General features: G+C 44.9%; 2 protein-coding genes across 5 annotated transcripts; both read right to left on the minus strand.

The window, feature by feature from the left end:
* Nucleotides 1-46: 46 nt before the first annotated feature.
* LOC119458595 (uncharacterized) lies at nucleotides 47-16705 on the minus strand. Of its 4 annotated transcripts, XM_049670268.1 has the most exons (8): nucleotides 15468-16705; nucleotides 10814-15039; nucleotides 8924-9051; nucleotides 7893-7922; nucleotides 7761-7805; nucleotides 7164-7181; nucleotides 7006-7083; nucleotides 47-2437 (listed from the first exon to the last, which is right to left on the minus strand). In XM_049670268.1, the coding sequence occupies exons 2-8, from the start codon at nucleotides 11224-11226 to the stop codon at nucleotides 2343-2345; spliced, it is 807 nt and encodes a 268-aa protein (XP_049526225.1). In that variant the 5' UTR covers nucleotides 11227-15039; nucleotides 15468-16705; the 3' UTR covers nucleotides 47-2342. The 4 variants fall into 4 exon arrangements, with proteins under 4 accessions (XP_049526225.1, XP_049526226.1, XP_049526227.1 ...); XM_049670269.1 differs by lacking the exon at nucleotides 7164-7181 and having other exon boundaries at nucleotides 2369-2437; nucleotides 7006-7117; XM_049670270.1 differs by lacking the exons at nucleotides 7164-7181; nucleotides 7761-7805; nucleotides 7893-7922 and having other exon boundaries at nucleotides 2369-2437; nucleotides 7006-7117.
* A 144-nt stretch (nucleotides 16706-16849) lies between these two features.
* On the minus strand, nucleotides 16850-22570 carry LOC119457598 (polyadenylate-binding protein 4-like). Its single transcript, XM_037719214.2, has 4 exons — nucleotides 22102-22570; nucleotides 20013-21511; nucleotides 19505-19792; nucleotides 16850-17282 (listed from the first exon to the last, which is right to left on the minus strand). Exons 1-4 carry the CDS (start codon nucleotides 22292-22294, stop codon nucleotides 17214-17216), a joined length of 2049 nt encoding a protein of 682 aa, XP_037575142.1. The 5' UTR covers nucleotides 22295-22570; the 3' UTR covers nucleotides 16850-17213.
* Nucleotides 22571-22789: the final 219 nt, after the last annotated feature.

Genomic DNA, 22789 nt, shown 5'->3' on the forward strand with positions numbered 1-22789 from the left:
TGAGAACTGGCAAGAGCTGTATTCTGCAGGATCAACCTGATGATAAATATAATGCATTTATAAACATTATGCGACGTCACATGATGGTTGGAGAGACCACTATCACAGTTATTACAATTACAAACACAAACAATGGATAACTACTGGCCTTTTGCGCTCCATTAATCATAAGAATAACATGTATAAAATGTTAAAGTGACAACCGCATAACGTTAACCTCGAAGCTTTACAGCGTTACAACAACCACCTTATTAAACTTTTGGAAATTTCAAAACATAACTACTTCAATTCAAAATTAACGCAAGCAAATAATGACAGTAAGGCAACATGGAAAGTTATTGATGAAGCTCTCAATAAAAGAAAGACAAATAGCAATGCACCAGGAATTATTGATGAAGTTACCTTTATAACTAGTAATACCGCTATAAGCAATGCTTTTAATGATCACTTTGCTAATCTAGGTACTACCAACAACACAATTTTTTGCAACAACACATGTACTTGCCTTCCTAGCGCGAAGAATTTAAATTAATTTTTCCTGCACCCTACAACTGATGATGAAATTCTAAAAATTATTCTTGGACTGAAAAACACGAAGTCAATAGGTGACGACGGCATCTCAGTTGAACTTATAAAGAACTTATCTACACTTTTAGCTCAACCCTTAACACATGTTATCAATGATATCTTTGAAACTGGATGGTTTCCTTCGAAATTAATGGTCGCTAAAATAATTCCGGTCTTTAAAAAAGATAGCAAGATGAAACTCTCGAATTACCGACCAATCGCCATTCTTTCAGCATTTGCCAAAATTGTTGAAAAGGGCACTGTATCAGAGACTAAATAATTTTTTCAAGAAACATAGTTTATACACACCTGAGCAATACGGCTACAGGACGGGAAAATCAATAGAGCATGCCCTACTTAATATAGTTGAAAAAACAAAATTAAATATAGAAAATAAATTACTTACAATAGGTATTTTCGTTGACCTCATGAAAGCGTTCGACATGCTTAATTATGAGATATTGCTAACCAAATTAAAACACTACGGTGTACGCGGGAGGGTGCTGACGCTCTTGTCTAACTATATAACTAACAGAGAGCAATACGTACATGTAAACGGTGTGTCATCATCACGATGTACAATGAATAGCGGTGTTCCGCAAGGATCAATTCTAGGGCCACTTTTGTTTTTACCTTACATAAATGATCTACCATCGGTTATACGTGAAGAATGTATCCTTTACGCAGACGATACTAACATGCTTATAACCGCGAGAAACGAAAATGAACTATATGACAAAGCCAGAACAGCCCTAAAAAGAGTTATCAATCCGGCTTCATGCTAATAAACTTCGCGCTAACACTGCTAAAAGTAACTACGTTATCTTTGCCCCTAAAAACACTCATTTTAGGTCTAATAACTCGCTTGTAATGAATGACACACCATTAGAAAGAGTCCGTAATACAAAATTTCTCGGCGTCCACTTGGATGCACAGCTTTCAAGACACACACACGTTCACGAAACAACGCTTAAGATTTACAGGAAAACACCTATACTCTACAGGTTACGTTACATTTTCCCATTGAAGATATTGTTAACATTAATTATTCTTTCATACATTCACACATTACATACGCTATAGCAATTTACAAATTAACCTACGAGACAACACTGAAACCCCTTAAAGTAGCACACAGAACACAGCACTACGTGCTCTACTTTTTATACAAAAAACAGATTGTTTCATATGCATATGGATTACTAAACATACAACCCATAACAGTTCGCATCAATTATCGTGTTTTACTACTTGCTTACAAAATTTTACACAACGCTGATCTATCCCCATCAATAATGTTAACCTATCAAAAGCCCACATATTCACTACGTTCTACCTCAACTGTGTCATTAGGCATACCCTACATAAGGACTAACTATGGATTATACTATTCACTTTCTTATATTGCTGCCAAACTGTGGAATACTTTACCGTATAGCATCACATCATCCACATCATTTTATTTCTATAAGCAACTTGTTCACGATCATCTACCTATACTTGCAATATTAACGATATTAACAAAAAAAGTTTTGAATGTATTTGTAACAAAGCTATTGTAATGTTTGTATTTTTTGCCTTGTAATTCACTAGTATTCACTGATGTTAAAAAAAACGGACCCTTGCCACAACCTTTGAAAGTTGTTCTGGGGTCCTGCCTATATAAAGATAACATGTCATTAATTGATTGATTGATTTATTATTCTTTGGACACATCTACAGCAGTGCTTTGACAAGGACATTTAACAAACAAGGACATTACAATGCACTTGCATTCAGAAAAAAAAAAGTAACTTGCCTTCTTTTGTGCAAAACTCAGTGGTGCAGAGTTCATAGGAACCTGGGCCAGGTATTGTTGAACCAGTATATGCTAGAAGGGCAATACATGTTATCATTCAGCAAATCAACATATCCACACAAGCATAGAATGAAAACGCACTTTTTACTAAAGAGAGATATCCAGATGAAACAGATTTTACTTAAAAAGTGCCACATTGGAAGGCTGCAGTTTGTACTGGAATAGATTCTTAAAAGAAGCCACTATTTTTTTCGCGAGAACCTGTGCACATTCTTTACACAAGTATATCTCAAAAAATTGATCCGTCTCAGAGTCCCTCCATGAAAAAGTCAAAAAGCAGCAACTACAGGTGGGAAAGGAAAACAAACAGCAAGGCCACTTCAAAGGATTAACTTTTTCTCAGGAGAGATTTATATGCATTATATGTGTAAGTTATAAGCTAGTTGTGTCTTAAGAAGTACAGGTGCACCAGCAATGCAATGATATTCAGCTACCATGGTATGCCCACTACAGCTTGATTATACAGATTCCTGTATTAAAAGCCCTGATAAAATTTATTGGTGATAGACAAGTAAGGAATCATTGTCACTTTCAATGAAGTTTCAAGTACCAAAAATCAACTTATCAGCTTCAACAGCATAACATGCAAGCAAGGACACGTAATATACTACTGCACCAGGACCGTCACCAGAAATTAAAGCTAATAAGTAATGAACCGCAGAACAAACAAAAATGTCTATATCCACACACACACACACACACACACACACACACACACACTGCTTTATAACAAAAAATGCAGGATAGTTACGATCCATACGTTCAATGCATTATACTTTCCATCACTAAGAAACTATCGAACAGAACCATAATTATATATACTAGTAAAAGAATTAAAAGCTAGGACAAATAATTCCATATACGGATATAGGCACATGTCAGTCCACAAAGTGCCCTTGACAGGTACGTTATTCCAAAGTGAAATATAAAGATTTGCAGTAATGCTATAGACCCAGGTTTGACTTCGACCCAATAAGTTAAACTGTATAAATTTAGGCTTTAAGCAGGGTTTGATGATTCCAGAGGTGGCCTCAGATGCAGGCAATAACCTGCCAATGGATGTGCATCAAGCACAAGAGCCTTTCAAAGACACTGTGTGAAGGCACAGAATCCATAGAGGCTAAGAGAAATTAGGTACCCCAAGAAAAACAAACATTCATAAAATAAATTGCCCTTCAGCTAATTAAAATTGGCAAAGTCATGTACAACATTTAAACTGAGGTTTCTACTTCTAGCGAGGAAAGGAAGCACGCTGATCTGTTAATCGGAAAGAGCAATGGTTTCTCTAATCTTCAGCATGGCATTATTTTAAAAGCAAAATTAATCTTTCTGTTTCCACAATGAACAAACAATAACACCTGGTTTCTTTCTTGTGTTTAGAAGTGCTGTTGCTACCCTGGCAACCTTGCATGACACTTGTCACAAATTTTTTACAGAGTTTTTTTAGTTAGAACCTAAAGTCTGAAATTCTGGTACTAAGACTTGAATCCCACAGAGCCCAAAGTACCATATTCAGTATACTTAGTAGCAAAACTGCTGCTTTAATTGCCGGAAACTGAACACAGAAGCTACAGTAGCTTTTTTTACAAGCTGGAGTGAAGATTAATTTGTGACTAGTTCAGAAAACTAGTTGCTAATTATTTACTGCAATAATTAATTTATGACTCAAATAAGATATTGTTTTTTGGTTTAAATGTGCTCTACAATGCCAGAGATAAAGGTGATCAAGTTGTTCTACCTTTCCTTCATGTAAAATGGTGTTCGGGCTTTCTAGTTTAATAAGGGCACAGAATCAAAAGCTGCTCTCCCACTAGCAACTCGAGATGTTATGCTGGACACTTGTTCTTTAAGAAATAAAAAACTACTCAGACCTGAGAAGAAAGATATCTAAAGCATATTTGACATACAATATCTTTACCATTTCAAGATGTAAAGCAAAAGCTAAAATCTTTATATCAGTGTAAAGCTTAAAAAAAGAAGTGTTTCAAGCTACTTCCAATGACACAGTCTAAACAGTCTGTTGGATACTCTTATCTCGAATAGGAAACCCTTATCCCGAAATTTCAGATAGTTTGAAGCAACAACTGAAGAGCAATTCCCTCCACCTTGTCTGCTGGCACGAGGTCGGACAATAAATCAATCTCCACTTTTAGCAAATGTGCATCATGTTTTGCAGCCATGTCATTGCAAAACGGCTACTAAGCTATAAGCTTGTCAGACCTGAAGCCCCTGTTCAGGGGTATAACTTTTCAAGCCGGTTCTTACTACCGACTGATATATTATGAACGTTAAAACACCATTTTTCATTTAAATACCCCGGTTAGATGCTGGAGGCGGCACCTCCATCTAAACGGAGAAAGTAATTGTCTCCTTATGACTCTTGCCATAAAAACCATTTTTTATTGGCCAAAAGGTATCGATGAAGATCTAACATTGTGTGGTACATTGGCTTGTTGATATTGCATCCTCTATTTTTATGTCAATTCACAGTAATCGAGAGGTACTTGATCGTTGCCTTTGGTCGTCTGTGACAACACAATGGCCTAGGCAGAATTGGTGGCAATTTTCAAAAAAGCTTACAGCAGTAAAGTGCCTAAACAACTTTCACATAGTTCTGCATGCTCCAGACTTTAAATCAGGATTGGATAATTTACGTAATTGCAGCTAAGCTAATCCAAAAAATGAATAAAAGCAATGTACTTAATTCAGTACTATGGCACTGAAGAGGATAAGCACATGAAATCTGCAGCAATTTATAAGTATGAACTTAAAAGCTTATTGTCTCGTGGTAGCACACCAAATACTGCTTCAGGTTTGTACTAAAATTATGTTTTAACAGTTTTGACAGAGTACTTGCCACAGCCATGCACAGTCTGTCATGACAGCCATTTCAACCAAGGATTCAGTGCTTCTGCACATCCATGCTCTGTGAATTAGCAACACAGAAACTGGTCTAAGGAAAGTACTGTGCCGAACTCTGTTAAGAAAAAAGTAACTGCAAGGTTTACACATACGCTTTAGTCCATTTTTTACCCCTGTCATGCTGAATCTGATAGCACAAGACATAAAACAAACAAAAATAATTAGGGCAACAACAAACATATACTTGTTGCAAGTTTCACTCCTTCACTATGCCACAGCCCTCAGCAATGTATGAAACAACATTTCAAATCGCACAGTGGGATGAATAGCAGCTGAGGAACATTGCACAATATTTTGCTGCTGCTCAGTATAGCTGGTGTTGTACAGAAATTCCCGTTAACACGCCTTCTGCCAAACTGTTCAAAACATAAGCAATGTCACATTTCCACATTTTTTTCAGACATGCTTGCGTGAAATAAGTGTACCCTGTTGTCAACTATTGGAGAATCAGTAATCGGCAACATAGACACTTCAGCACCTTGTTTTGACATACGTGTATCATTCATAAGCAGCAATTACATATTAAAACTGATATACTGTTGACTGATGAAATATTAGACATGTAAACCTGCATATGCAATACCATATTATGCAGCACTGCCCCCTGTAAAGGCTAAACAAAAGCGTAATGCCATACGATAATTTGCACTCTGTCTAACGCTGTGCTCCGGCCAAGCTCGGGCCGGAGCTATCATAAAAGCCCTTGCTCATGTACCTGGCGTCACATTTGTTGATGCAGCCCAATATTCCCATGGCACACGATTTGTGGCCGTCGCCACACGCGATGGTGTCCTACACCACGCCTCCAGCATCACTTACCCCACTGCCGAGGCGGCTGAAGAAGTCGCCATCGCCCTGGCCACTCTAGATCCCACCTGTCACACCATCGTGTGTGACTCTCGCTCAGCCGTCACTAACTTCAGCAAAGGCCATATTTCTCCTCAAGCTCTTCTTATCCTCCGCTAGGCACCACACTCTAAAGACAGCATGATCTCCCTGACATGGATCCCGGCCCATGCGGGCCCCTGTCTACCCACACCTCCCCAATCTCAACGAGGTCACCCACTCCATTGCGCGAGGCCCAGTCAACCGCACCGAAGACACTGGAGACGAGTTGGACACCAGGGACAATCTGACCACTTATAACGATTTCGTCAAGGCATTTTACCTCAGTTGCCGAACCTTCCCCCCACCTCACCTCAAGTTCAGCCGGGCGCAAGCGACCACCCTGCGTCTGCTACAAACAAATACGTACCCTTCACCCGCCCGCCTCCACCTTATATTTCCTGAAGTTTGCAGTACCCCCAACTGCCGGTGCTGTGGCACTCACCCGGCTACGCTTCCGCATATGCTGTGGGAGTGCCCAGCACAGTACACACACATTAACACCACGACCCTTTCATGGAGGTTGCGTGAGGCTCTGCGGAGCTCCGCCCTCAACGACCAAACCTGGGTGACCCAGCACTCCCGTGAGGCGGCGGCGAGGCAAGCCCTCGACGTCCCCTCATGGGAGGCTTAGGCCCGGACATCATAAAGTGCTGGTTCTACAATAAAAGGTTATTCCTCCTCCTCTAACGCTGTGGAAATGCAGTAGTAGCACCAGAGCTGCAGTGTGGACTATCCTTAATAACCTAGTTTCGCCCAGTAGGCAGACTTACGAGGTCCATGTGAGGTGTGATTCCCAGTGCCGGTCGTAATCGTCACATGCAGACTCGAGTCGATGGTTTGCAGAGGACCTGAGTGGCCCACAAGAGAAACATTTTGTGTCCGCTAGGAAGAAGAAATTTACAAGTGATCTGAGAGAAGGTCAGCTTACGATCGTGTGGAAGAATGCCTGCCACGGAAGACAGAGAGAAAACATTCAGTGTAATGAAATTCACTCAAGGCAAGTTCATCAAGACAGCGATTTACTTATTCAAGTGCACAGTAGTATAGAAGTACTTAGATTTTTCTTAGCAATAATGGGGGTATATTTCCTACTTTTCATCTTCACAAGAGACAATGTGCAGTATCTTGCAAAGCGCCATAACGGGACTTCTCCTTTTAGACTAAAGCAATATATCTTACACTAATCAGTACTTTGGAAAAAGAAAATCATCATCCTCCGAAATATAAGTAGTCATGTGGTCATACACAAAGGCACGTTGAGTGCTCCAAAGCTATTCAAGAAGAAAGAGTAGAAAAGTCAGCAATTTGCTGTATCGATCCCTTTACCATCACGAAATTAAGTAGCGCAGTTAACAGGGATCAATGCAATGGCAGAATAAGCATCAGCTTTAAAGCACGCTCAGTTCGAAGGATGAAAATGCACACAGTAAATGTAGGCCCACTTTGCAGGACAAGCCTAATAGTGGCCCCAGATGGCAAGAAATTCTTTTCCCAAGAAATTCTTTTCCCAAGGTTTGTAGCTTACTGAATGGTGGTATGATGTATGTCGCATTGCTGGGATGTAGAGCCTCTGAAAAACAGCACCAAGAAGCACATCAGGACCACATGGCCTCTTTGCAAAGATGAGTATTATGCAGACTTTCCTAAAACGACTTACTTTTGGTAGTTTGTCCTGCAAGAGCAATACCTAAAAAAAGGAATGCCTGTTTATGAGACATTTGAAGACTTCTCACTCACACACACAATTTACTAATTTACCTGTAAAAATCATCATACAGCTTAAACTTCTTGCTAATAAAATAACTGCAAACAGTGAATAATTTTTGTAATTTCTTTCTTCATTCCTTTGTAATACCCTAGCCATGCTCATGAAATAAAGACCTTAAGGTGTGCTTTAGGCCATGAAGTTGGAGCACTTCACGAAAAGAAACTGCTGCTAGACAGTTTCTCAAAATTGTGCGTGCGCCTGTCTGAGGACAGTTTCTATATTAAAGCAAACCGCCTTCTATAACAGCATGCTATCGATTCACACATAGCCATTGTTTCGTATCAACCTACTCGGGGATTGTAATGACAGAATTGCAAGTCTGAAAAGCTTCTGTGCATATGTTACTGTGCCTAGTAGCCAGGCAGCATCTGACAGCACTTTTGCTTTCTCAGAACAGATAACGAACTGGCATACCTTACACATGCAATGGTTTCACATTTACCCAGACGCACAAGAGAAAAAAGCAGAAAAATAAGTCGGATTTAACACTCAGCAGTGTGTTTTGTCTTATTTTGGTTTTGTAAATAAGTTGTTTATGTTTTCTCTTCCCAAACTTATCCTAACACGAATGAAAATGGGGGGGCATTCTTTTTCCAGAAGTACTTTTGTGTGCACTTTGCCTCTGTCGCTTTCCCTTCATTTTCACAGAAAGTTGTCCGTGAGTACAGCCATTAAGTAGTGACACAGTGCGACAGTGTTGATAAAAACTGTACATACATCAGTTATTGAATTAACTGAACACCAATATCAACATGGTACCATTGAAAACACCCGCTGCACTTCTTTGTAGACCCTGCTTCCTCTGGGTGAACAGAATTCCAAGAAGCACTCCTGATAAACACACAGCTACTTTAAAGGAAACAAAATGTAAGCTACATTATTTGAAAATAATGCCAATGAACTAACACGCTTCAACTCACGGGCATGTCGACGTGTTGTCCAAGAAAGAAGAGCAGCTGATGCAACCAGTACCAATAGTAAGGCCAGAAGAAAACAGGCCACGGTAACCTCAGGCAGTATGGCAGCCACTTTTGTCGATCTTGTCACACTGCAACATTTCTTTTATTATTACAATGGTAAATAAAAAAAAACTAAAAAGAGAACAAAACAAAAAACAAAAACTGAGAAACATGTGAAAAATTGGAAACATGCGTCAAGCTTGTTTGTGTGAATGTTACGCGAGTGCAAGGTAGACGTAACTAATAGCGCTCTCTCTCGCTAAAAGCATACTACAAAATTGTAAGTTATGAGCTAGAATGCTGTGGCAATCTGACAATGTAGCACTATAAATTCTGGCAAATACTTATACATTTTATGCTTGTCACTATTCAAAACAGGCAATAATAGGAGCCTTGGCTCTCATACTACACATTTTGCTGCACCTACCAGGACACAAAACATACACAAATGCAATAGCATAGGAGAATGCAGAGCAGATGGCAGCCCTATCTTACACCAGGCTTTTTTTTTTCCAACTATACAGAATTTTTTTATTTAAATTGCCTGTGGCAGATAGCAATATAATTCTAATCCTTGAACTGGATTGCTCGAAGAGGCCAACATTACTTGCACAATAAATTGAAGTGCATCATTGACTAATTAACAACATTTCACTGTTTTAAATAATTACTTTAGGGCACATATTGCATATGAATTGTAGCCAGTGAGATTACAAGGCATATCTATTCGGAACAAATTCCAAGGATGGCACCAGTTTCGATATATGCTCCATCAATGTGTAGTAAAAATGCACAGGCTCCGTGTACCTTTCTAACAAAACGTCTCTTTATGCATCGAAGCACAAAAATAACTGGAACACCAATGTATTTCGGCGCACACTTTGGGAACGAATATCTCAAAACTGGAGTCACCCTGAGAATTCATTCTAAGTGCCTTGTGAACTCGCCAGCGACTATAATTCGTAAATTGTAATATATGCCTTAAAGTTATACTTAAAACTAATTTAGTGAAAATTTGTTCTTTGGGCAATTACGCATATTGATTTCTTATGTGAGTAATGCCCACCACTCCGATTAATCCAGCTCAAGGACTGGAATTGTGCTATCTGCCTGCCACTGGCAATTTTTAAAAATTCTGTATGGTCTAAAAAAAAGACACCCGGTATAATGCTGCTGTTTTTTTTTCATACAGAATGGAGACCAAGTGCATTGGCATGCTGCTCGAAACAGCCATTCAACAATTGCACACCGCTTTTCCAAAAAGAACAATGAACAGTGGCTGTATGATCTCAAGTTAGCTGTACTTCCCTGCAAGACTTACACCGGTATTCAGAAATGCATCTTTAGTTCTTGAAGCCCATGCTTGACTTGATCTAAGTGACGCCTGGCGTGAACGTGCCCTGGACGCTCATCGCGTTTCCTCCGGAGCGTTCACGCAGGTGTCATTTAAATCAAGTAAAGCATGGGATTCAACTTAAGATGCATGTCTGAATACAGGGGTTAAAGTGTGAAATCTATGCTGGAATATGGGCAAGTGAGCTATTAAATTTCACATGTATTGGAAGCATCACTTAATCTAACAGAGGACATTAACCACAGGAAACAATAGTGTGGTTTTTTTGTGTGTGTGTGTGTGTGTGTGTGGTTTTTGTCTTTCTCCTAGTGCTGGTAGTGTTGTTCATAAGAGCAAATTAAGCCTTGTTTTGAATACCAAACTTCACCATGAATCATCTTTTCCAGATAAAAAGTTTGTTCATTAGGTTACTTGCTCATTACAAGCTAGTTAGACAACTGTACAAAATACTCAACATAGCTTCTCATTCCTCCATGAAAGAAAATGCTTTTACTCACTTGCTAGTTGTTTCAATAGATGATCTCCTGACCGTGCCTGGGACACCCGAGGCATCTGGCACAAGACCGGCAGCCCCAAGGACTGCACCAGTTGCCGAGTACTCGCCTACTCCCGAAGACTGTTCAACCGGCGAACTGCCCTGGTCCCCATACTCTTGCTCGCCATCAGCTGAGCCCCACACCGGCCCTGCAAAGGGCCCCTCGGAAGTGCCCTTTTCGTCCAGATCAGGCTGCCCGGGAGTCAGGCCTTGCTGCTTCCTCAGCGCCAGGTGCGGTGCCACCAAGTTTCCACCAATGCCAATTTTGTGTTCCACCACAACTGGGGCCCAACCATGGCCTGCTAAACAGGGGCATGGAGGTGGCGAGTGAGGCGGTGGTGAAAGCGGGGGAGGGCTTGGAGGTGTCTCTCGCATCTGCAACACTTGGGGCAAATGGCCACACGGGTACACTTCTGTCACAGTTGCTGCCGCTGCTGCCTGCACTGGTGTACTGAGCTTTTGAGGGACCCCAGGCACGACCAGCAGCTGGCACCCGAGAACCCGCCTGGATCATTATGTCATGTCCGAGACTTCCAGTAGCTTGCGCCAGTTGCCCAACAAGCTCATCATGTTGGAAAGGCCCTCCAGCTAGACTTTTACGCACATCAGCAAATCCCTCAGTTTGGAGACCTGCATCTCGAGCAGGTGAGGTGCATCGTGAAGAGCTCAACGGGGACATTCCAAATGGGCCCGGATGGTACGAAGGTGACGAGGGTGGCGATGTGGTACGTGGTGCTGGAGGCTCCGCAAAAGTTTGCACAGCTGCCTCTCTAAGTGGTGTTCTTATAGCAGGTTCCCTAGAGAGCGACCGGGATCTTGCATCTACGGTAGGAGCCCTGACTGCAACTGGTTCCTCTGTCTGAAAGATTGCGTCCCTTGTCTGAGCAGTTTGAGAAAGGCGCCCTGGATAGCTGCTTATGTTCAGGGTGCAGGAATGATTCACAGTGTTCCTTGAGCAGACAGCAATGCATGGGTACGAAGCTGTCTCCGCTCTTGGAGCTGAGACAGCAAATGTTGGTGACAGACGGTGGCGACCCATCTCGCCAGCTTGGGTGCCAGCATTTGTCATGCAAGGAAGCTCTAAATTGCCAAACATAAAAACAGACGATGCACAGCTGCTCATTGACGGCCTTGAGCGGACGCGGGACACAGGTCTCTGAGGAAATCTGCGATGGCTTTCAACAACACTCTGTGGCCTACTGTCGCCGACACCCATGCCTACCATTCCATATAAGACTTGCGCTGCTGTGGGTGGTGGGGACATAGTGACGGGAACATCATGCTGCACTCCAAAGTCTTGCATTGCCTGTGCTTTGGACAGCATAGGTGCCTTTTGCGCTCCAGTTTTTCTGATCATAAACATGTTGCTGCTCAATGTCTTGCACTGGCCTCTCCTGAGCTGTGTAAACATCTCTTGCAGGCCAGTCCACCTGACCATAATTATGCTGCTGCTCAAAATCGTGCATAGGCCGTCTTTCAGCTCTGAAAACGGTCCTTGTCATCACTCTGTCAGGTTCGTATACACATTGTGTGCCAAAGTCATGTACTGGCCGCTCAGAATGAGATTGAATGTCCTTTGTGAAGTCTTTAACAGGGTCATGCCCAAATTGCACTTCAATATCATGCAAAGGTCTTGGAGGAGTTGAAATAATACCTTTAGCTACTCCATCAAAGGGTTCATAATTGCACTGAACAAAGGCTTCTTGACATCCATCAAAAGGCTCATACTTCTGCTCTACCTTCACTGCGGCAATGCTTGTTGTAGTGTTGACAAAGGGCTCATAGTTGCACTGTACCTCAATATCACAACGTGGTCTTTCAGGCACCACTAGCGAATCTTGAGAAGGCAGGAAAACACCCCCATGCTGTGCACTGAAATCTCGTTGCTGCTGAGGATTCAAGCCAACAATTAGTGGAGGAACAGAAGTTGAATGGGTGAGCATGTCAGTCTGAATCCCTTCAGTGTGTTGCCCGACTGAAATTGTCTGCATGGCATGGCCAGATACTGCAGTCACAGATTCAAAGGACAATGTTTGAACTGCTTGATTTCCTGTCTGTTGGTATGGCACCCCAGAAACAAACACCTGCAGTGGGCTTGTTGAAATCTGCGTCATTCCATCTGCACAGGAAGTTCCAGCAGCACTAATTACAGAGGTTACCTGAGCTCCCCGAGACACACGATGTGGTTCAAGCCTTTGCCCTCTACACTCCTCTTGTGAGGAAATGTTTGTAGTTTGCACTGCCAGAGTAGCATGGGGTTCTGAAACGATCTTTTTGAGAGCTGTTAATTTATTTACTGTAGAAGTCTCAGAGTGCTTAGTTGTCTGCACTGCAAAGGCCACAGAAGGTGCCAGTTCCTCTGGTTTCAGCATAGTGTGCATTCTAGACACTACATGACTTGGCTCAACTGCTCCTCCACCGGCTTGCACTTCAACTGCTACATGCGGTGGCATATTCGGCTGCTGAACAACTTGTATACCAACAGCTGGCGGCCGTGCTTCTGCATGTCCTTGGATAACTCTTGCTCTAGCCATCGCACATGGTGGTTGGTCACATACTTGAGTTGCTTGTACTCCACGTGCTTTACTATCAACTTCAGAGGCTTCTTCCACAACTTGTACTTCTACTCTAGCATGTGAGGCATCAAGAGGCATTTGACCAATATGATACTGACGTGTCACACTGCGTGTTTCACCTGCAAACTTCAGTTGGTGGTGCACTGGAAAACTGGCAAGGCTGCTCAGAAGTTTGCTGGCCAAATGCAACATCAGCTGGTCCCATAGACTTTTGAACAGTTTGTGTTCCATATGTCACACAGGGAGCGTCCGCATGCACATCAGCTGCATGATGTCCAAGCAGTACCTTTTTACTTTGAAGCTCTTGTATTGTCGGACAGGTCTCTGTTCTCAATGTTGCCTGTGTAATATGTGTAGTGTCTGTAGTCAGCTGGCCAGATGACACATGTATCACTTGGGAGACCTCAACTCTGCCCTCCTTTCCAGGCAGCTTTTCAGTAGTATCCACATACGTCACTGATTCTGTGCTTACACATCTAGATCCTCGTTGAATATGTTGCAGCGAGGTCTGTGTCGACAGAACTCGGTGAACTGTGCAAGGGAGTGGACCAAGATGCGCTTGTACCTCTACTTCTGTCAGAGATGTTGTCTGTGAAGGGAGCACCTGCTCAGATATTCGGCCAGGTAATGACATACTGCGAACCCTCCCTGAGAAATGTATCGGTGATTGACCTCTCTTGCGTGACAAAAGAATATCTTGCTGCAGCTGGTCTGTAATAAGCTCCTGTTGGGGCTCCCGCGGGGGCTGCTGTTGCTGCTGCTGCTGAACCATTTGGGAACCCTCTTGCATGTATTGGCTCTGCAACCACTGCGACTGCCCCAACTGCCACGGCATTCCTGGCCAAAATGGCTGATATGCTGGCCACTGTGGCGCCATGCCAAACGACTGCCCATAAGCCTGAGCTAAGTCTTGACTCTGCATCATCTGTGCTTGCCATCCAAAGGGTGGAAGCATGCCGTACTGCTGCGGTATGTAGCTCTGAGCTGCTTGCATACTGGCATACATTGGTGGCGGCCCTGTTTGTGGCGCAGGTGGTGACATCGGTGGGGACATTGGCGGTGGCATCAGTAGGGATGGAAAGGTCAGCGGTGGTGCCAGTTGTGGCCAACCTATTGTGCCTGCTGTCTCTCCCTGCAGCGGCCCCTGCATTTGAACAAACATTTCTCGCTCGTGAACAGTAGCCTCGACAATGCCAACTGGTGGTCCTTCTTCTTCGGGCACCTCATCATATTCTTCCGTTGGCTTCTCGTCCTCATCACACTCTTTTTCTTCATCTTCTAGCTGTTCCATGTTTACAAACGTAGGCAAGTAGGACCCAGCAGGAAGTAACTGGAAAATGCCAGCTACAGGAGCACCTTGCGCTTGTTGCTGCTGCTGCTCTGTAGTGGTTGTGGAAGTGGTTACCTCCTCTTCAGTTTCCACTGCAGCCACGGGAGCATTGTAGCCAGGAATACAAATTCCCTGGTCAGTGAACATAACTGGCACAGAACGCCCCATGGGCAAAAACACATTGAATGCCGATGGTCCTGGAAGTGACTGGGAGGTGACACCCATAGCCGCAGGGTCCTGCTGCACGTTCACCTGAATTTCAGAGCTGGATCCTTGGACAACCTGCAATGTGCAATGCACTTGCTCAAGTTCTCAAGGAAAAAAAAAAAAAAAAAGTGTGTCATAAAGAGGAAGAGGCAACCACTGCACCAGTTCTGATGGATTTTCTTTTTTTTTTTTTTGCATTTAAATGGAAACGTGAAAGGAGGTGACCAGAAAAATGGACCCACCTTCAAGAATGCCTTCAAATAAATGGGGAGTTAAAATGAAAGGCAGCGGGGGCACCGCATAACAGCCAACCGTACTAAGGGTTGCATAAACCTGGGCAGACGTCCCTTCGCGAGTCCCCCGATTTTTGTGCTAACACAAAGGTACAACCGCGCCCGAAAGAAAACCTTCAGCAGCAGGCTTGCCGCGACCCAAAGAGCAAATGCAGCAGTGCCATTTCTATAATACGTATGTACTACATCACGTGTTTTCTAAGCTCCTACCTGACGGCTGCTTTCGTCCTCTTCCGAAGTCGTTGTCATCGTGAATGCAGCCTTGGTCACGTCGAACATGGTCGTAGACGTGCTGTCCGAAGTGCTGCTGCTGCTGGACGGTGTCGACGAAGAGTCGCCGTCGCGCCTCTTGCGCGTCTGCGCCGTCGATGCCATCGCCGGCAAGCGCGAGGTAGGCGACGAGTTATCGCACCGGTTATGCAGAATCAAGGGGGCTCATCGCGACCACAACAGCCGCAGCATGTGCGTGACGGGCCCTCCAAATGTTTATAGGTATTATGTGGGCCCTCTTAGTATGTCATTGAGCGAGCTGACTAACCGGCCCAGATGCGCCTGGGAACCATACCTCTTCCTGCCTCCTTCTTCTTCGTCCACATTTTCCCCAACTATATGATGCCACATACCCACGGCAGCGGACTGGCTACTCGGAAGGAAACCGAAGTTTATGTACCGAAATGCAGAAAATAATGCTTCAGACGGCACTTCTATCGCCGTAGAAATAATGAGGAGCAGAGCGAGTTCCAACCTTCACTTCAGCCGAAACCAATGATGTGCACTGCACCGGATTGCGCGACGGCCAGCACAGCCCGCAAGAGGTTTCAATAATTCTGAATGTTGTCTTGTCCATTCTTGTTTACGTAGTCGATTATTATTCACCAATCACAGCGCAGTGTGGGAAGTGGAAGAGGACAGTTTCGGATGCAACATTCGGTGCATTTTAATTTGCGTTTCTCATTTTCAAAAAAAGTTTCTTTAGCTACCGACTACCGCCCGATTCTAGCCACGATAGAGGTTCATCATCAACGCGTGGCCGCCGCCGAATGCGCTATTTAACCGTTCATTTCTTGCCATCAGAAGAACGCGAACACGCAACCATAGCAGTTCCGGTATTCCACGCACGCGCAGTCGTGATCGTACTTTAGGTATGCTGCAGACCGAGGTGTTCACCACTGTTCACACACTCATATCACATACCATGTTGCACATGCACCTGGTAGAGGTTGCTGTGCACACGCAGATGCGAGCACAGCAACCCTACTTGCACCACATTTACGAGACCAAAAGCCAAGGTCTTAGTGGTAGGCACAAGCACAGCTTAGGGCACTGGGTGTTGCACTCGGCATTGCAGTCTCAAGTGTTGCAATGCATTACAAGTTGCACGGAAATGCTGAAGTTATGATTGCTCCACCATGGCAATTTGGAATGATGGATCTTTTTTGTGCATACAGCATGCTTTACTACTCTGGTACTCAATGCTTATGTGACAGCAGCTATAACAAGTTTGTATGGGTATTCTGTGCTACAACATGCACGGCTTGCGAGTTCACTCGCAAACTCACACTGGTAAGACCAAAGAGCCAGTCAATTCAAGGGAAAGAAAAAAAAAATTTTTTTTATTTGCAATGCACAATGTCACAAAGGCAGAGAAGAGGGGAAAAAAAAAGTGCGCGAGTTTTACGATTTTTTTCAGTATCGATGTTTTGCTCTTTTTTTTTTTCTTTTTTCTGGTCTACTCCCTTCCCTCTGATTCCTGGTGGGCCAGTTCACGTGGGTGACGATAAACCAAGAGCCCCACAAGCACGTTGGCTGGGTCCACAACAAACACAAAGGGCAACGCAACAGGCGCCCTGTGTGGGCTCAGCCAAGACGCCCTCGTAGGGACTTGGGCTACCCGTCACCCATAGACTGTTCAAACCCCCGGGCGTCTGCGATGGAGTCGGGAGCTAGGCGGGCACTCTACTCTTTCTTCATGGTCACATTCTCCTTGGCCTGATGGGCGTGCAGCACTGCAACGGCTTCTTCCACCTGCACACAAGCATTGCAACACCAGATCAGCAGCAAGCAACAGCACATCCCTTCAAAAGATTTCTCCCTTCCTCCTTTCCAGTCAGCAAATGCATAAACTCTTGGTGTTCGCGATCACATGATAGTCACACTGTTCATTTCAATCACTCAGTCACAAAAAACCAGCGTTCTCAATGATCCTTCCTGCATTGTGTATGCTGCCGAGACCATGAGTGCTAGCTTGGAACCACCTATGTGGCAGGGCAGGCCTGCATTGCAGTACTATACTGGAAATAAAGCAGTCAGTGTTTGGGTTCTGCAAAGACTGCTTAGGTCATTCCCTCAGAGCACAAATCGCATTCCACATGCATACCCAGAGCTAGTGAATATTCAAGGTAATACCGAAATGGCAACTACCAGCTGAGCTCATAACCTAGAAAAGACTAGTGATCACACCAGAATAAAGCACTTGGCTTGAGATCCCCACCTTTGACACTCGAAAGCTTCACTAACTGGTTTACTAGCCATGCAAGTGGTGCCCTTCAAGTGTCCCTGAAACAATCTTTCTGAGAAACGTTAAAAATATTAAATAAGCCTTTCTCGGAAAGGTTGTTATCACTGCCGCTGCAAGCCAGGCTTAAAATGCAGCCAATAATAAAAAATCCTAAATCCCCTGTGTGCCCTTCGTTGTTGATAGCCTTTCATTTTCACCCCTCTTCCTCCAGGCAGCACCACAGATTATTCATACAAACCACCGAGATACATTCAATTCAGTAAGCTGTGCTTCTGAATTAAATGTATCTACTCTTTCTGCAAGAGGAGGCTTGGTCAGCCAAAAAACTTGGAGAGGTGGCAATGTCACATTGAAGTTCCTGCATCAGTTTGCTGTGACATTAATTGCGACAGGGTTCAGTTGTCTATCGACAAAGGACTACATCATGCTCTAAGCAACTGCAAACTACACCCAGACAGTTTAAAGAACTGCCTGTTCAAAAACAGCCCAAACAAGTATTATTTAAGCTAACAATTTAGCATAATTAATGACTGTGTGCAACATCTTTTATTCACTGTAAAGAGATGAAGTAACACTGATGCAATCATTGGCTGTGCATACACTTCCTAAGCATGAACAGACTAGCCAACCAAGAAGCTTGTTTTAGCATCATGAAACACCACCTTTGGATAACGTCAATAAAGTTGGACACATTCGTAGACAAATTTCACCTGATCATATACATAATACAGTTTACCCCAGGTTGGACACATTCGTAGACCATCTGATCATATACGCATACAAACGTCTAAAAAGGCCCCAATCAGCATTAACATTACCGACAACACAGTTTTGAAATAGAGGTTAAGACTATGAGGGACGTGGTCAGCTGTTGTCACAAGATCCTGCCTAAAACATGTTGACAGCCTCTCCAGCGGTGGAACTTGAGACCAAACTCTGCTAGTCTAAAACAATGCACTCAACATCAATGGCAGAGACATGCAAAACCCTACCATCTCATTTGCAATGAAGCCACGAGCTTAGCTGTCCCATTGGCAATCAAATGTGACACCATGAAATTGTATAGGACAAGTGACACTTCCCAAACTCTAAACAATTATTTAAGAGATATTGCTTGCCGAGAGAGAAAATGTTGGCAAGTATGGTAATTTTAGACTGAAACAGAAGCACAGATTATGTCACTGTCATGGTCCTTTTCGTACATTTATGCATATGTATTTGTTCCTCCTGCACTGGCGAACCGGGTCGCTTCCTTTCAAATATGGCTAGCATTGGCAGATTGGCGTCCCATTCATGCGAAGCAGTAAGTTTAAGGAGGCATTATCACCAGCCTCATCTAGAATTAAAGCATCCACTTTCAGTAAATGCAAGCTACCTTAACTAATGACGTGTTATCTTCCATTTTGACATTGCTGCTATGGAAGGAAAGCAAGATGGCAGCTACTTGGGTCCAAAATTAGTGCCAAAATGATTGTAAATGGTTCCAGCATGACATATGACTTCATGCATGATCAGATGCGGGAGTGAATCGTGTCTCGCACATTTTAAGCACGTGACCAGCCCTAGTGCTTTTGGAAGCTCGTCACACAGCACGAAAAATTCCTTGGGAAGTTTTTGCTTGTGTTTTGTCCCTCCGATGGACATGGCATAAATACTCCAACTGATGTGAGAACAATCTCTGCTGCTTCAGCCGATTAGTGCACGCAGCCATGATCAAAATGAGACCCACCTTGGCCTTGAGCGACTCGTGGTGCTCGAGCATGTGAAGGAGTTCAGAATTGTCAATCTCGAGCAACATGCCAGTGATCTTGCCAGCGAGGTCCGGATACATGCGATGGATCAGTGGGAACAGGCGTTCGCCCAGCATCTGCTTCTGGTCATGTGGTGTGGCCTCAGCCAGCATGGAAGCGGTCAGGGGTTCCTGGCCTTGAATGTGCACTGCTGCCTGCTGCGTCTGAGACACCTGCTGGGCTGCCGCTGCAGCCGCGGCCACCTGTTGCTGCTGCTGAGCAGACACCTGCGTTTGCATCATGCAAGGTGCAATGTAGTCACATCCCCACACTGGTTGTACCGCTTACAAAAGCAAACTGACAGTGCACTTTACTTCTCCTAAACAGGCAGTACCCAAGTTTAGATGCATCTCTTTAGCAGTCAGTGTCGCGTATGTATTTCCCACATTACGTGGCTTGTAACTAACAACCACACAGCATACTCTGCACAACAATAACTTTGCCCACCTGGAATGGAGCCGTCACGGGTGCCGAGACAGGCTGGACCTGGGGTGGGTTGCGCATAGACTGGGTGTACTTGTAGGTTGGGCGTGGACCACCAGCAGTCTGAGGGGCAAGACCCGCAGGGCGTGGGCCCATCACCCGGGGTGCCGACGGGGCCTGCTGTGGTGGGGCCTGCTGCGGAGGTGGAGCCTGCTGACCACCCGTGATTGGCCGTGCGCTGCCGAGGGCTCCCCGCTGTGGTTGTGTTGCCAGTGAAGGGCGTGGCTGCCGCTGGTATGGCAGTCCAGTGGGGAAGCCTCCCTGAGGCTGGCCCCCCTGTGGTCCACCGGCCCCCGCCTGGGGTCCTCCGGGTCCACGCAGCTGCTGCTGCTGGCCTGTCCATCGAGGTGTGGCACGCATCTGGGCTGGGCCCAGGGTGGCTGGGAAGTAGCTGCGCTGGGCAGTTTGGTGGGGCATGGTTGGCACAAAGTAGCCTGCTGCACCTGCACCACCTGGTGGGAACATCTGTCCCATTTGCATGCGCATGCCTGCAATGCGGTGCATGTACTGTGAGGCAAGATGTGCCTTGCGGTCTTCCTTGCGCTGGGCCAGAGCAACATAAAGTGGTTTGGAGACCACAATACGGCCATTCATTTCCGTCACAGCCTTTGTTGCCTCTTCTGGTGAACTGAAGCAGACAAATCCAAAGCCCTTGGAGCGTCCGTTGCCATCTGTCATAACCTTGGCACTTGTAATGTTGCCAAAAGGAGCGAACTCCTTCCGGAGGCGCTCATCATCCAGGGCATCGTCCAGGTTCTTGACGTACAGGTTGACGCCCTGGTAGCGATTCAGACGCTCTTGCTTCAGTTGTTCAAAGTGACGCTTCAGCTCCGACTGGCGCTCTGCCTTCTTCTGGGCACGCCCAACGTACAGCACTCGACCGCCCATTTCCTTGCCATTAAGCTCATCCACAGCGCGCTCAGCGCACTCGGGGTCCTCGAACGAGACAAAGCCAAAGCCCCGGTTTTTGCCGTTCTCATCTGTCATCACCTTGGCACTGGTGATCTTGCCAAACTTCTCAAAAATGACCATGAGTTTCTCATCGTCGAGCTCATCACCAAAATTCTTTATGTACACATTGGTGAAGCATCGAGCCTTGTCGCCAAGCATCTTCTCGCGCTCCTTGCGGGGGATGAACTTGCCCACATAGACCTTCTTGTTGTTGAGCAGCATGCCATTTACTTTGCTGATAGCCTTGTTGGCTGCTTCTTCGGTCTCGAAATGGACAAAACCATATCCCTTTGAGGAAGCTTCTTCGTCTGTGGCCACTCGACAAGACAGGATGTTCCCGAAAGCAGAGAATGTGTCGTACATGGCCTTGTTGTCAATGGTCTTATCCAGGTTCTTTATGAACACATTTCCAACCCCAGACTTCCGCAGCGATGGGTCTCGCTGTGACCACATGATACGGATCGGCTTGCTTTTGATAGGGTCGAAGTTCATCGTGTCCAGGGCGCGCTCCGCTGCAAACGCACACGAGAAACTAAGTCAGAATGCCACTGCTGGGTAATCGCTAAAATTTCACAATATACACACATTATAAAGTGGGGGGCAACGCAACATCACAGAACCGCACGTTTTTCGTGCCCAGTGCCGACTGCGGCAGCAAAATGCCACATAAGCTGGCCAATGTGCTCTTTTTGACAATTTCGGCACACAATTTGTATGCCACACACTCGGTCGTCTTCATATACATCACGACCGCGTCACAGCTGGCTGCGCACCCCGGAATACGGCTCAGTACCAGATGCCGTAAAAACCCACGCGCCAGCGCGCGATCGAACGCGTTGTCGACCCGTAGGCCCATCTCAACGGTTACTCCAAAGACAGGTTACGCGACTTTCAAAATTCCCTTTAGGGCACCTGTGCTATCAAGTGCTGCCTACGTGTCAGTGCACTGAATTAAACTCGACCATGCAGTTTGACAGCATCCGCAAGCGAGATGTGGGTCACTGATCCAAAGTGTTAAGCCTTCCTCTAAAGTTAATCAGTTCGCGAGAGCTTACGCAAGTACCAAGAATGCTTACGAGTCAGAAACGGCATGCGTACTCACCATCAGCGGGCTGCTGGAAGTTGACATATGCGTAGCCGAGGGATCGTCGAGTGATCATGTCTCTGCAGACCCTAATCGAAAGCACGGGACCCGCTGTGGAAAATTTCTCGAACAGCATCGCCTCTGTAACATCCGGGTGCAGGTCGCCAACGTAGAGAGAAGCCATCGGGTAGTTTGGGCCACTGGGGTTCATCTTGCCAGGTTGGAGACGACTTCGGTGATGAGCTCGCCGTACTTCAAGGGGATCCGCCTAACCCTAACTCCACCGCGACAGTTACAACTTTTTCGACTGAACTTGGGTACAAGTTCAGGGTTTTGCCAAAGTTTTGCAATTTTTTTTTACGTTTTTCTGTTTTATATATTTTTTTTGTATTTTTTAGTACTTACGCGTAGCGTACACAGAATTTAACTATTTCCCCCACGTGAACGGCCTACCATTGAGTCATATGGGAAAAGAAATGGCGGAGCAGCTGCGCTCGTACTATATTACTGCAGTGTTGTATCACTCCGCTGCACGCCTTTGCTTTGCACTTTCATTACATTAGCAACAATTATACGACTTAACGTGCACCAGCACTGCGCCAATTTTTGGGTAATCATTGATCGCTATTCTCACTAAAGGTCTTTGTATTAGCCAGTTACTCTACGTACTACATCATGCGCGGAAGGACCAACCGTGCGCGATGAC

The sequence above is a fragment of the Dermacentor silvarum genome, chromosome 7, assembly GCF_013339745.2.
Source record: "Dermacentor silvarum isolate Dsil-2018 chromosome 7, BIME_Dsil_1.4, whole genome shotgun sequence".
NCBI classification, from domain to species: Eukaryota; Metazoa; Arthropoda; class Arachnida; order Ixodida; family Ixodidae; genus Dermacentor; species Dermacentor silvarum.

Bases quoted from the DNA above. Each gene is read 5' to 3' on its own strand.
- LOC119458595 (XM_049670267.1), bottom strand. From the start codon at position 15,632: ATGGCATCGACGGCGCAGACGCGCAAGAGGCGCGACGGCGACTCTTCG. The intron at 15,040-15,467 runs GTAGGAGCTTAG...TGCACATTGCAG, and splicing joins AGGACGAAAGCAGCCGTCAG to GTTGTCCAAGGATCCAGCTC.
- LOC119457598 (XM_037719214.2), bottom strand. From the start codon at position 22,294: ATGAACCCCAGTGGCCCAAACTACCCGATGGCTTCTCTCTACGTTGGC. The intron at 21,512-22,101 runs GTGAGTACGCAT...GTGCGTTTGCAG, and splicing joins CTTCCAGCAGCCCGCTGATG to CGGAGCGCGCCCTGGACACG. The intron at 19,793-20,012 runs GTGGGCAAAGTT...ATGCAAACGCAG, and splicing joins CCGTGACGGCTCCATTCCAG to GTGTCTGCTCAGCAGCAGCA.